Source organism: Malurus melanocephalus, unplaced genomic scaffold, assembly GCF_030028575.1.
Source record: "Malurus melanocephalus ecotype Western Australia unplaced genomic scaffold, MMel_1.1 scaffold_254, whole genome shotgun sequence".
Classification (NCBI taxonomy): Eukaryota; Metazoa; Chordata; class Aves; order Passeriformes; family Maluridae; genus Malurus; species Malurus melanocephalus.
This window is the reverse complement of record NW_026623486.1, coordinates 841,237-855,973: the sequence shown is the minus strand read 5'-3', so window position 1 is coordinate 855,973 and position 14,737 is coordinate 841,237. Positions and strand designations below refer to the sequence as shown.

General features: G+C 38.8%; 2 protein-coding genes across 4 annotated transcripts in view; one reads left to right on the top strand and one right to left on the bottom strand.

The window, feature by feature from the left end:
• Nucleotides 1-14,737, top strand: part of PHKB (phosphorylase kinase regulatory subunit beta) — a 198,366-nt gene that overhangs the window by 82,342 nt on the left and 101,287 nt on the right. The gene's annotated exons all lie outside the window — the stretch shown is intronic.
• ITFG1 (integrin alpha FG-GAP repeat containing 1) overlaps nucleotides 1-14,737 on the bottom strand; it is a 70,414-nt gene that overhangs the window by 20,013 nt on the left and 35,664 nt on the right. Inside the window, exons 9-11 of the mRNA XM_057375671.1 lie at nucleotides 14,537-14,631; nucleotides 6,783-6,955; nucleotides 64-214 (exon numbers count right to left, since the gene is read on the bottom strand). Of these exons, the coding sequence (XP_057231654.1) occupies nucleotides 64-214; nucleotides 6,783-6,955; nucleotides 14,537-14,631 (419 nt within the window). The remainder of the gene's footprint in view (nucleotides 1-63; nucleotides 215-6,782; nucleotides 6,956-14,536; nucleotides 14,632-14,737) is intronic.

Genomic DNA, 14,737 nt, shown 5'->3' with positions numbered 1-14,737 from the left:
AGGGCACAGGGACAGGCACAGCCACACACAGACCCTGTYTGCTGGGCTGGGAGCTGCACTTACGTCCTCATAGATGTCAAAGAAGGTCGCTACCACGGCGTCCTTGATCTGATTGAGATCTGAGAGCTCCCAGAACACCTTGAACATGCGTCGCACGCTCTTGCAGCTCATGTTGTTGCACGGGACGTTTTCTAGTAAAAATGCTTGCTGGTTGCTGCAAAACATATATATATATAAATAAATATACAAACCAACTTAAAGTCTAAATTACAGGAAGTTTAAAAAGTATTGTAATTACATAGTTTAAGTGCTCTGGAGTTAAATGTAATAGAAACACAGCTAGTAGCCACTAGATACTTGAAAAATCCATAAATACTTCTGTGTACTTTACAGACAGAATTACAGTCATTATCACACCTGACTTAAAACAATGGATAACTGTTAACCAAATAAATGGATCCAAATCAACAGGAATAACTTAATTAACCATCCAGTCAAAGGACTGAACGTATCCTTACTTTATTCTGAAATAATACAAATGAACTTATCTGCCATTTTCCTTAATCCTTCCACAGTCCTTCACCTTAAACACTATTTAAAACGTGTCCATGCTTTTTCATTATTTCATGACAGCTTCTTCCCACCCCAGCTCTGATAATAATTTTTCTTATACACTGCATATTAGAAGAAAATTTAAGATTAGAACCAAGATTTATTTGTATGTGTTCCCCTGTTTCAAGCAAAATATAAAACACAAAATCCAACCTGCTAGCACAGTAAAAATAGGGCAAGACAAACCAAATTGGGCACTTGCTGACATGTAACACAAAGACAGCCTGCAACACTAAACAAGAAMCAAGGAAACCAGAGTACCAGGGCTAGTGTAGAAACATTTCCYTTCTAAGGAGTTATCCAATAGGTGCCTGTGACTCACTAGGAGCTACAAGGTTCCCATTCTCCCTGGTAATGTATCAGTGTTTCTGGAACTGTGAAAACCTCACATTTCACCAGAGTCCCAACCCTTCAGGCAGGTTTGTATCCTGGGAGCCCGCTAGAATCCTTCACTGCCTCGCCAATGGAAACAGATGAAGTTTCCTCCTCTCCTTCTGGGGACAGAGCCAGGAGCCAGAGCAGTGTTCTGTAAAGGCAGCTCAGCTGTCAGAGCCCAGGGCAGCAGGCAGAACCATGTCCTCAGTGTGACCCTGAACACGCTGCTGGCTGCGTGGGGCAGAGAGGTGCTTTGTGTGTCTTAGCAGCATCCAGGATACACAGGCACACACAGGAACTTCTCCTTAGGCAAATCACTGAATCAACCTGTGGCCAAAAGGAAATGAGGTCATCTGCAATATTTAAGGTTTTGCACTATCTGTATCTGAGAMCTCATAATCACAACTTGAAATTCTTAAGTGCTCACATTCATTTCATGTGTTACCTAAGTATTGTACCAGAATAGCCGGCTACAAGGTAAGGTAACAAGCTGAGCCAAGCAGGTTGTTTAAATTTCTCTTTTTCATCATCTCAACATGGTTTGTTTTTTTTTTTTTAATTTGGATGAACTTTTCTAAAGACTCTTTCAGTTCAGATTTTTCTAAACTGTCAGAAATTACTTAGATGATAATTATTTGAAAGACAAATGACAGGCTTGCATTACACTYTGCACACTGCTCAAATCTAAGCTAGAAGCCTTGTGAATGGATAGACACAAGAGTTTATTTACTACCAGAACCTTTTTTATTTTCTTTCCTTGCAACTGAGAAAAAAGAAAAACATGAATCAAAGTGGCACTGAGTATGGAAAAGCCACTTTCCTTCACCCTTCTGTATCTACAAAAGAAACATAAGACAAACAGCAGGAAGACAAAAGCAATCTCAAACCCTAGACAGATGCTGAAGACCCAAGAAGTGCACYGTGGGAGAGCTCTCTTGCAAAGGAAATGAATAAATTCATAGATGTAGCATTCCCTGCCACATGTGTTGCATCTCAGCCCAGGAGGAGGAAATGTTGCTGTGCAGAGGGGAGAGAACCTGCTATTCACTGCCTTCCCAGCTGCTCAAATCTTCCCTGCAAGAACACTTGACATCTGGATTTGGCCTGTGAGCTGCCAGTTGAATCCTTGTATGATTTACACTGTCATAGACAAACAGCCCTAGAACTGAATTATCTACTTCCRTGTTTCATTTCTCCTGCATACTATAATAAATAAGTGCAAGCTTATGACCTTCCTATAATTTTAAACCAAATTTTGAAGATTTCTCATCAAAAAGAATTTCCCTGCAATAAAGATAATAATCTGCAYCCTTAAAATGACAAAGCAAAGTCCTTGAAGGCCTATAAAGACAGGCACTTCTGCAATGGTAAAACCTAAAAGAATCAATGCGAAAGTGCTCTATAAAGTGTAACAGTCAATACCAAACAATTCAGCTTCAATGCTACAAGAGACAGAGCACAAGAGCTCTGAACCAAGACCAGCCTGTTGCCCTTAACATGCCATTTGCAGCACTTCAAATATTGAGCTGCATGAACTCATCCACAGTTGCAGTTAAATCATGTACCACTGCTTACATAACTTTATTCCAAAGTATATTATATTTGGAACCTTCTGACCAAAGTCATCTATGCAGAAAGGTAAATTAAAAAAGGCTGAATAGCTAAGAAAGATTGAAGACTTAGTTTTATTTTAACATATTCCTTTGCAATTAGAATTAAATATTTACTGCTAATTTCATACATCTCTCATGCTGTCAGTTTTAGGCTAGTTCATTACAGTAATTCCAGGGACATCTAAATTACCAGTATCTTACTCCAGACATTCAGAATAATTGAATTTGCCTCTGGTTTTTTAGATTTGTTCAATTACAAGGTGCTCATCAATCCTTCATTTAAAAGAAGTCCTCTATTCAACCTTCCTTCTGACAAGTGACAACTAATAATGATTTAGGAAGAGATAATTTGGTCAAATCAGAGTCCTTTCATATAAAGGATTAATACATACACATTAATTTAAAACTGAGCATGAACACCTCAAAAACTTTTAAGTATGATAGACTTCTAGAAAGTTTTKCATTCAGCTTTCCATATCCAGCTGTTTTTTTATTTCCAAGTTTCAGTCTTCACTGTTATCACCAGTGTCAGAGATAACGTATTTCCAACTTGACCAGTGAAAAGCATTCCCTTTGAATAAAAATGAAATTGAAAGACTTAGATTACATATTTGCAATGCAAGATGCCAATTACTAGCATCTAATTGGAAACAATTGTTAAACAAAATTCATTTCATCTAATTAGATGGGAGAAAGCTGTTGATAAACTCACATGCAGTGCTTACACTTCCAATGTCACCGGAGTCAATTTAAAATCAGCATGTGAAAAAATGAGTTCATTTAGGAGGTACAGCTGAACCAATTAATAACKACTGATACAATGCCTTCACCTATTATTATTCTATATACACACACCATTTCTAATACTGATTTCATGTATGTATCTAACCTGAAGAAAAACCTGTGGACTTGAATTCTAATGTGCAGGTTTTGACTCGAGTGAGAAGTTAGAAGGATTCAGACTGAACAGATAAATACATAAGGATCTACAGTGAATTTAGCACCTTCACATGCTGGAAATTATTGAGTCTTAATAAAGGCTCAAAAGGTTCAACTCCCACAACACTTGCAACCACAAGTGAGATTCCCTTTTGTTATTTCTGCTAAGGAATGTCTCCACATTATCAGAATATTACATTGTAACTTGAAATCAAAGGGTTATGGCAGGAGATGAAACAGCAGAATCCTAGAACAGCTCTGGCAATACTTGAAGCTATTGATCCTTTTTCTGACTTGCCCACTGGGCAGGACAGTAAACCAACATTATGCCCAACTATGGTATTTTTGTTTCAGTCTTTCATAGGGATTTGTAAGGATTTGATCTGAAAGCATTTTCCTGAATTGTGATGGAAGCATATAATTGATTTTAATCCTTTTCTTCCATTATCATGTATTGGTATAGTTTCAGATGAACACAATTTTTTCTGCCTCCTTTAATTTCTTTATGTTACAGGCAGCAAGTAGAAATCAGGCTTCCTAAACGATGGCACAGATTGAGGTCAAGAGTTTACAAAAATGCTTTTATCATTTAATCACAGTAATCAATCACTGAAATTAGATCTGTAGATGTAGCATGAAAGGCTTCASAGAAAGAAATAAACAGCTTGATCCAGAAGTGTTTAAAATTGATTAAATAAGGTTTTCATTTTAATTTGCTCTAATTTAAGGACAGCTTTTAATTTAATTCCCACACTGTTTTAATTCTCTCCAATCAGTGACCCAGTTACACGTTTTAAAAGGAAGTATTTGCTTAAGTCTCTCACAATCAATGAATTAATATTGAATGTGACACTCCATAGTGAGTGCAAAAAAAGTGACTTTTGTTCCCATCCCAAAGTACAAGGCATGTTTCTATTAGTCTTCTAGAAATACTTGATATATACAATGCTAACGTGCAATGTATTTCTTGATTTTCAGGTTACTTACTCTATTTTTGCCAGAATTCTCAGCTTTCTGAGCCTCCCTTTTAATAGCTGTCACATCATCCACCAGTACCTTCAGTCCTTATGCCTTACTGTGTCACTCAACTTTGATGTCAAGTTTAAAAATAATTTTAAATGCACTCAATTGAATAAGCAAACGAATTCAGAAGCAAGGAGAACAAAGGTGTATCGCAGTATTTCATTGCAACAAGACACAGGTGACTTCTGGGCTTCTGCAGGAGTAACTATTTACAAACTGTTTAATGATTTTACATTGCTATAATTACACACCAGCCAGAGGACACAGGCTCCTAAGAATCTTAAAACAGTTTCAATACATTTCTGAACTCCATAAACACTCACACAGCCCTTGTGAAGTGTACCAGCYATCAGGATACATGACTACAGCTCAAACCACAAGATTTCTGAGGCTTAAGCAAAAGCAAGGGCAGCAACTTCACAGTTGTGATGTCACTGTGCTCCTTTGGCAAAGGGAAGGCTGGTTCCAGTTTGCTCTCTAATCTGTCTGCAGCCTTTATCCAATGAGTGCTGAACAGAAGATGTGAACTCCCAGCTGAGGAAAGTCTGGAGTGAAACACCTGATATTCAGGGCCTGAGTGCTTTAACTTTGCCTGGCAAGCTCTGGGCAGTAACAGCATCACCTCCCTCTCGTCTGCCGTGTCTGAATAGAAACAGCTGCTCTGCTGTTATTTTAAGGCTCAGAGGTACAGACAGAGCTCAGCTGCTCCCAGCCTTGTCATGAATCACATCATGTAGGCTGAACACAGGCACGCTACTCTTCAAACTGGGTCAGTTTTAGGTGTGTGTCACTATCTGAAGAACTCTAACACAAAAATGTCAGCGTGTGACTCCATGTTTAGGCAGCCACTAGCAGACCTGAATTGACTTCTTGGACTTCAACACCAAATTCTCTAACTGTCTGAAGCATCAAAGTGAGCTCCTAACTTGCATTTCTAATTGAGTATTCATTCAAACTCTGAAGCTGCACCCAAGCTCATCCAAAATAACACATAGAGGAGGATAACAAATATATCTATATGGGAGACTTATTTTGCTTTGTAATGCACTAGTGAAAGTATYTGTCAGGTAAAGAAGACATTAAAGCTCCATAAAGTATGGGTTAAAATGCCTTTGAAAATAGATGACATGAAGAAACAAGGAATAAAACAGATAATGTTATATCTCTTCAGATGCTGGCAGACAGTTGTGCAGCACAGACAGACTCCATCCAGGCACAGCACGTCCAGGCACATATCCTGTCTCCACTGTGGTTCACTGGCACCACGGTCTCTAGGGCTCTCAGTTTTTCCCCAAAGTAAACAAATCTATTCATCATTCCTACTGTCAAGCAAAAGCATGTTCCCATGCAAACAYGCTGCTACACTTGAAGGTAAAGATAAGGACATGGCAGCAGCAGCATCCCCAGTGCCAGGTGAGAGCTGCCCAAGGCTCTGTTCCGATCAGCGGCTGCGTTTACCCCGCAGCCAGGCAGCACGTGCGGAACTGCTCGGCAATGCACCCACTCGGGTCAGCTCTGACATGGATCACTGACTCCTCCATGTACAACTGTCTCCCTGCGAGCATCCCCACATGCCCTCTCCCACCTAGCACCAGATGGTAGCAGGAGAAAGTATCGAGAAAGGAAGCAATGAAGAAAAAAAACTAAAAAAAGGAGGATGAGAAGATTACACTGAAAAATTTAATAAGAAGAGCTAGAAGCTTCTTTTTTGGGGGGGCTGGGTGTGTGTGTTATTTTCAGTTAGACCTGGACAATATAAAAATCACTGGTAAATTCCTGGTTCTCAAAAAGGGCAAATCACTACTGCATTTTCCAGCAGAGTCACCAGTCAGTGCCACTCCATGACAGCATGGAACAGGTTCCCCAGCGCTCAGCAGCCTGGTGTTACCAGTCAGCACTGACAGCTGAAGGCAGGAATTTACAGAGGATGATTTGGGAAAAGAAAGGGAGAGAATCAGCCCCTGAGCTTTGSGAGAAGCACCTAAAATGCTGCCTTATACTCCAGCCCCTGATGCAATTCCCCACCCAGAGTCACAGTTTGAGCCTAGACAATTCAGCATTCTGAATGCAGCATGTTAAATGCATCCTTTTGTTCAAAGGGAAACACTTAGCAGAGATCCAAAGTCTTGTTGACTCGATAAAATGGATGAGATGCACTAAAGTTAGGAATGACTGAACATAAATCTGATAGCTTTATTCCTACGTTTGCACATACTCTACCTTCCAGAAGTGTTCTTTAGTATAGCAAGTGCATCTGGGTAGCCATCCATATTGTAATCTCCAATATGAAGTGTAATTGGAAATGAAGTTTCTGTTGAAGATTTGTCATTGTGATATGGTACAAAGCCCCAGACTGTGTCTTTATTTCTGAAGTCTTGCAAAACTGGAATCCACTGTAAAATAAAATAAAAAAACAACAGCTAGGTAAGGAAATCCATTTTATTTATTTAAACAATGTAATCCTATTCAAAACAGCTGACACTTCTTCAGTTCATCAGGATTCTTAACMGTTTACTAATAAGGATTATTTCCTAATTCTGCCACCAAATAAAAAAAAAGAAACAAACTGAAATTATTCCATAATAGGAAAATACAGTTAAGGTTGTAAGAATACAACCAGTATATGGAGACATTTAGGAACACCTTAACTAAAATTCAGGCTTGCCTGGAATTTATACTGATCTTTAAATACAGGTAAGCCCAAACAGTCAGGGCCATGAGATTATGAGCCTTGTTTTTTCCCCTGGAATTGCAAAGCAATGCCATAGGCRTCACTAAAGCTGGAGGATGGATCAGCCTCTTTAGATTTGTGGCCAACACCAAATGGCTGTATACTGTCAGTATGCTGCAGGACAGCATGGCCATTCAGAGGGGACCTAGAAYAGCAAAAATGAAACAGAAATTCAGCTACAAAGACCCTGCACCAGGATTTGAGAATACTGAGTGTGTTCACAGAAGGGTCAACATGATGGTCAGATGGTCAGTATTTCCTCAGAGGACAGGCTGAGGGCACAGGGCTTGTCTGGAGAACTGAAGATTAAGGCWGGATCTTGCAATGCCTGCAAGGAACCAGCTGAGAAGATGGAGCCAGGCTCTCTACTGTGATACATGGCACAAATGCAAGAAGAAAATGGTCAGATTGACACAAGGGAGGTTCTGTCTAGAGATAAACAACCAAATTAACTAGAAATGAGACCCTGAGAAGTTGCAGGATTTTTGTCCTTGGGGGGTTTCAAAGTCTGACTGGACAAAGCTCTAAARAACATGGTCTAAATTCAGTTTGTTSCTGCTTAAAGCAGGAGGCTGGATCTCCTAAGGTTCATTTCAGCTTGAACAATTCTATTATTCATGGATATTTAGAAGTTCAAGAGCTTCAATTCCCCTCCTATCTCCCCAGAAGCACCAGATACTGAACTGTTTGATAAGAAATTAAGATTAAAGTATCAAACTGTAAGTACAAAAGAAATGCAAAGTATAATTTCTCCAGGACAAGAAATAGAATGCATCTGCACTTACTTTCCAAAGTGCTGCAGAGGTGCTAAATAGGAATTTATCTTAATTAAAATCAAGGTACTTTTGCAAGTTAGTATGAAGCTGAAGTGCCAGGGTTAACATTTCRATGCTACAGAAAAAAATCAGTGTCATTTTAAAAGTCAGAAGTAATTTTATACATCAACTAACTGACAATGCCTCCGAAAGGACAGAGGGGTGCCATTTTAAAGGATCACTATCACCAACATCAAAAGCACTTAACAGATCTTACACATCTCKCAGCCAAGCCTTAACTGAGCTATTTCAGGAACCAGCAGGAGACCCATGGCAGCATCATACCCTGGCTAACACAGGCCAGTAATCGATGGCATTCCTGCCACATGGCAATGGTGTGTGACACGTCACTGGGCCCTTGGGATTACACACAGCCACCTGCAGTTYAGAGAAGGCTCCAAATTTACTGCAGAGGTGCACCAAGGTCAGTGCTGTTGGGACACCAGAGATGGCTGAGCAGTATCCCTGTCACTGCACACTCAGTGCCGTGTACGCAATGGCTTTGAACTGAACCACAGTCTGCAACACCTGCAGCAAACTCAGACCTGAAACCAAACACACTTGGACCTCACACCCCACCACATGCACRTGTCTGCTTAGTTACTCTCAGTTGCTGAAGGTCTGGAGAAATCTAAGAAACAGAAAATAAAGAAAAGACTCTTTCCCTGAGGGAAACTTTTSAAAGACTTGGATTTCTTAGCACTTACTTGTCATGCAGAAGACAGATGAAACAATATTATTGCAAAATACTCTAATTTTGAAAAACAGTGATTGAAACCAGAACCATGAAATATAATATAGCTTTTACTTTACACGGTATCRTTCACACAGTCATTGCAGTAAAATCCAATTATATCCATCATATACTTTCTAAATGTTCTCAGGTATGGTAACACTATCTTAAAGAGACAAAATTTAAAATGAATTTTTAGGCACAAATATGAATTTATTTCTCTTTTAACTCTATTCAGAGTGATTAATAGAAGGCAATTTCACATTCCTAAGGTCAATGATGAGATACAAAATAACAGGTGAACAAAACATCATCTACTGCTACCAAGCATCCCCACCGTTGATGCCACAGAGTAAATGCATCCACRCCACTGAAGCAGCTGTGGGACTTCCCTGAGAGCAGCTGTGTAACACTTCAGCTACATCAGCCCCGTTTGCTGCACAACCAGATCACATTCCAGCACCAGATGTAACTTACTCTGGCAGTTTAAATTCAGAGTAATCCACGCTTTTGGCGAAACTCCTTCTGTAGGTTTCTATTATGAGCTGCAGTATCGTGTAATGGAACACAAGATTAATTGTTCGAGTGCCTCGGGACTGATCTTTCAGTTCAAAAGGCAAAAAAATGAAAATGTGTTTGTCAACAATATAAATCTCCTGCTTCTTTTGTRTTTGATAATCCAAACAATTACTTTAAGCTTTATGTTTGCTCTTACTATTTTAATAAAAAAAGACTAAAACGAATTTTTAAATTTCTATCTAAGAAATAGGTGGGTATAATGAGGACACACAAAGCTATTTTTTCCAGTTTTCTGATCATATGATTTCTCCTACACAGCTCAGATGAGAAAAGACTGAAAAATTGAGTAAGTGTATTTTTAAAAGACATTTTAAATGAACACATAAAATTCAGTCAGAGGAATCAGATTTACTTTTAAATTCCATTGCATAGCATCACTAACATCATTACTTAAAACATTTATTTTTATTTTGGATCCTTCAATTAATGATTTGTAGGCTAAAATAGGGAAAATATTTAAGTGCTTGAAAATTTGTTTTTAAATTCTTTAAACATTTGTTTTTCAGGAAGTAGAAAAGATAATGCTTTCSTGCCCTGTTAAAAGAGCATCACTTTCATTTTGAAAAAGATCCGGGGATTTGAGAAAAATTTAAAGCTCCTTGCAGTTACTGTAAAAGGGCTCATTTCTTACAAAGTCCACATTCTTCTATACATTAGGGAAGGCACTTCTCTTGCTTGAAAGCCTGTGAGTTGGTCTTTSAGCCCAAACTGTGGGATTGACACATCTTCATTTTTAAATTATGGCCAGAAACCCATGAAGCACAAAGCCCACCCCCAGCCAGCTGCTGCTTCCAGGCCACAGGACACAGGCAGGGAGCCAGTGCAAGTCACAAAAGTTGGAAATTGGTAGCTGTTCCTGGCCAATACATATTCTGGAAATGCTAAGGATGAGCATCAAGAGCAGCCTGAAAGAGCTGCCACAGCAACAGAAGTGACTGAAGCCCTTTCCCCAGGGCTCCCTCTCTCAGTATCCGTGTGCTGCAGCTCAGCCACACATAGCAAAGATTTCAGGATTTCAGGATGCACACAAGGGTCACCTGGATCCCTCACACAGCTGAGGAAATTCCCATTCTTTACACCATTCATTTATGGTGTTCAAAGCCCAGAAGATGACAATTCCCAACACAGGTTTAGAATCATAGAAAAATGTAACCAAAGCAGTAAAAGTCATGTTTTCAATGTTTAYAGGCCCACAGCTGCTTTCAGAAAGACAAGCAATTTAGAAATGAGGAGAGGATCTTGTAGAATATGACATTTATGAAAACTACAGCAGTTGCATCAATTCCTCCCCTTTAAACTGTTACACAGGAATAAGGTAAAACTTCTGACATTGGCTGCAGTGATAACTGATGCTGTCACCTCCCTCTCTAGCCTACAGAATGACCCCACAAAAAGCTGGGGTTTACTGTAGGATCCACTGCTGTGTTCTACTTCAGACCTGCTAGATTTTCAGGAGGAATAAAGCTATAACCTCTCTATTGTACAGAGAAAGGTTATAAGAATCATCAAGCCCACAAAGAAGGGGCTGAAATAATAGTGTTTGCCTCAGGAAACAAATGAAAAATCGTASCGAATACTTGGCAAAATTAAAGAAAGATTAGTCATCTCTAAGAATATCACAGTATCTAGAGTTTCTACACTAAACAGTACCAAGGACTTTTAAATATTTCCCAGATTAGACTGTAGCTATTGCAGGTGAATTTGAAGAAGTATGAGATGTCCTAACACCTGCCACAATCTGAAACAGCATATAGGATTCCACTTGGATCTGACAGCAGCTCTGCTGTTGCCATGGAAACATTCACATTCCTTTAAAACCTTAGTAGGTCTGTATCTCCTTAAGTCACTCGTGTGTATTTTATTGGCCTTTACTTCTGCTCCACCATCCGAAAGAAGAAAATCTGAGATGTTTCTAATACTTAACCCCCTTCCCAAACAACATTACATAAATTAGAATCTTTGGTGAAAGATTATCCTTGAAATAACTCTCCTAGCTTGGCCTGGCTTTGCAGTTGGGCCAAAGACATGAGAAATACACTGACAGACTGGAATAACTCCAAAGCTGACATGCCATTGCCTCCTCTCCTCAGCACAAGCTGTAGAGCCACTGATTGTACAGATGYGTGTTTCTGATTGTTATGCATTTATCCCAAAGCATCACACACTAACCCAGAACTGTGTTAAGTGTTTCTCATTTGATTCTATCAAATGCTACAGCAAACAAGCAGGAGGGACAGAACCAGGCCCAGTCACCGTAGGCAAAGTATTTTTTATAAGACTCTCATCTTAGTTGAGATGTTTCAGATCTGAGATCAGTAGGTTTCTTAAAAAAAAAAAATCTGAAAACAAGAATTCATTGCTAAAGCCTTAACTGAAAAAAAAAAAAGCCACAAAACCCTACAGCAAAGACTGGACAAGGACAATGGATATATGGGATCTTCTATTTTTTCAAGAATAGACTTGCAATTTCTCAGTTTCCCACAGACTCCTTATAATTACATACCTGTTCCACAAGGGATGCCATCCCCTTGTTGAAGCACATTCTGCACTGCAAGGGCTCCTTACTATTTCTCTCAAATTGTAAAGTGATTAGTAAACTATGATTTTATTTCAGTCTGTTGCCACAAAGTTTGGTTCTCATTTCTCATGAAGATTAACCTATTTAATCAAAGATTGTCATCTGACCTCACAATGACCAAATTCAGTGAAATGAAACCTTTTACTTCCAAATAAATATRACAATTGACATGTTTGAATAGATTTCTACCTGAAGGAAGCATGCAATACATGGGAAAAGCTGCAGATATATGAATCAAGACACTGACACTTTTCACTGTTTCAGAACAGATAAGAGAAAAAGTTTCAAAAGAAAAATCTCCATCACCTCCAGATGARTACAAGAAAAGAGTATTCTAGGTAGAATTCTTTAAAAAGATTAGGCCAGAACAAGTCATTATTGCATGCCATCTGATACTGTCATTTTTAATTAAAGTCATTCTAAAAATAGGGAGGGAAAATTGCTTTAAAGTTTCTAGGTAAGTCTAAATACTTTTCTATACTTTTTTTGTAGCAGGGTGAGAATCTCTTGGATTCTTCACTATTTAAAATAAAGTGACAATATTAAACTGCCATTTTTTATCTCAAAGGTCATTATCTYGGAAATTATTTTCAAATTGAAACTGCACAGTGAAATTGCTAAATTGAGTAAACAAATTAAATAYAGGTTAAGTATCTGATGTATTTGTGACTAAATAGCTTAGTCCTATCAAAAAATGAAATAATGAAGCAAGATAAGAACTGGCTGCATGCAATGTTACTTCAGAACAGGTTACATAACAGACTCTACCTTGGAAAAGYTCTGATATTATGCAAATTGACCCAAACCTTCCTCTGCCACCACTGCATCACCTCCTTCTGGGAACCCATCCTGAACAAGAGCTACCAGAYCCCASTCCTCTCAGTGGTTTCAGCTCTTTKTGAGGGSTTCACTTTGTACAGTGAAATTACTTTAATTTAGAATATTTGTCTCAAATTTACTTGAGCAGTAAAACTCAAGTGCCTTTTAATTCTTACATTATGAAGAGTAAGGAGCTAAACTGAGAGCTGCAGTGTAGCTGTCCTCTGACAAAGAGCACCCCAGCTACTCAGCTGATCCAGCACGGGGCCACAGCCTGAGCTCTCCCCTGGAGCAGCAGCAGTGTAAGGATCACAAACTGAGCATCCACTGCTTTGTACAAAGGCTCTGAGCCAAAAATCAAACTCTGCTGTACCCCTGTGCATCCAGCAATGCTATCAYCTATTGTCTCTGTTACAGAGGATGGATGGAAAAGAAATAAATCCAAACCAAAACAAGAAACCAACAACCACAACCAACCAAATACAGCGTGCACAGCTAAACGTGACTTCTGAGAACAGAGCTGCCATGATCAGAAGGCTCAAAGATACAAATGACCAAATTTAGAATTTGCTTTCTGACTCTGATGGGGCACGTTCCATCCCAGCCATTCCTCCTGCACTGACTGGGAGCTGGGTGCTTTCCTTTCCTACACACAGTGATTCTCCTCACTGTATGCTGCWGCCTCTGTTCCATAAATTTTGATTCTTTAAATGAGAAAATCTACACTCTAAACTTGGGCTACAGACTGTAACAAGTTCAGCTATAAATTCTGGATTATAGATCAGAGAGGATACTACTTTTAGCACAAAATTCTGCCTTCAATTTTTCAGTAAGGGCATMATCAGTAATTCATAATGTGGTTAGCAACATGTATAGCACACACTTTAATTTTCTCTAAGCACCCTACAGTGGGTTTTGCTGTCAGCTACAAGCACTTTATATGTCACCTTGGCCTTTAGGTTCACATTGCTAAATATGAATTTAGTAAAACATTCATTAAGCCATCCAATGAACATTTGGTTAATTTACTGTACACTGCAACTTCATTATAAATCAGGGCACTGTAAATACTTAGACCAGATGATCACACACTTCAATAAATGAACATGTAATAATCTATTCCATGAATTGTAACCATGTCTCTCAAACCCAGTAGTGTAATGAAAAAATGAACCTGCAACAGTTTAACAGAAACSAAATCCTGAAGATACACAGCCTAAAAAAGTGCTCTATAGCACGTGGAAATTTACTTCATTTATTAAAAAACAAAAACAAAATAGAAACAAGGGGTAAGAGCTGTGGGCTGGTTCAACTYGCTATATGTGTGTGCGTACATATTTTTTTACTCTAAAATAACTCCCTAAGTTAAACTAAAGAAGCTCATTTGAATTAATTAGATTTGTTTCCAGCTCTTAGCACAAACCTTGTTTTTCATCTCATGCTGGGACAGTTATGGTGCTTTGAATGGAGTGTTTTGCAATCAAGAAAGTGACTCTTTAGGAGCACCCATCATTTTCCTGAGTAGAATTATCTGTTACAAAGCATTCTAGGTTTGCAACATCTTCCACTAAACACAGATTTTTTCAGATAGGGAACACAGAAGTAATTCAGTAATTACAGGTGAGGAGGTTTCATTTCTTTGCTGAAAAATTTCAGTTTCATAGAATTTCACAAAGCACAGTATTTTGCGTTGTCTTTGCTATTCCAAGCTCACATTACCTGATCCAATCCCAGCTTGGTTAGGTAGATGGCACTTCTTTGACATGTTTCATCTTCACAGACTGGTAATAAATGTTCACTTTGTCCATCCCCATCTGTCAAAGAGAAAAAAGTCTGTCAGCTTTGTATCTGCAAAATCAGAAACATTGTTTACATGAAATAATCAGCTGTGAATAATTTACTACTTTTTTAAATGTGAAA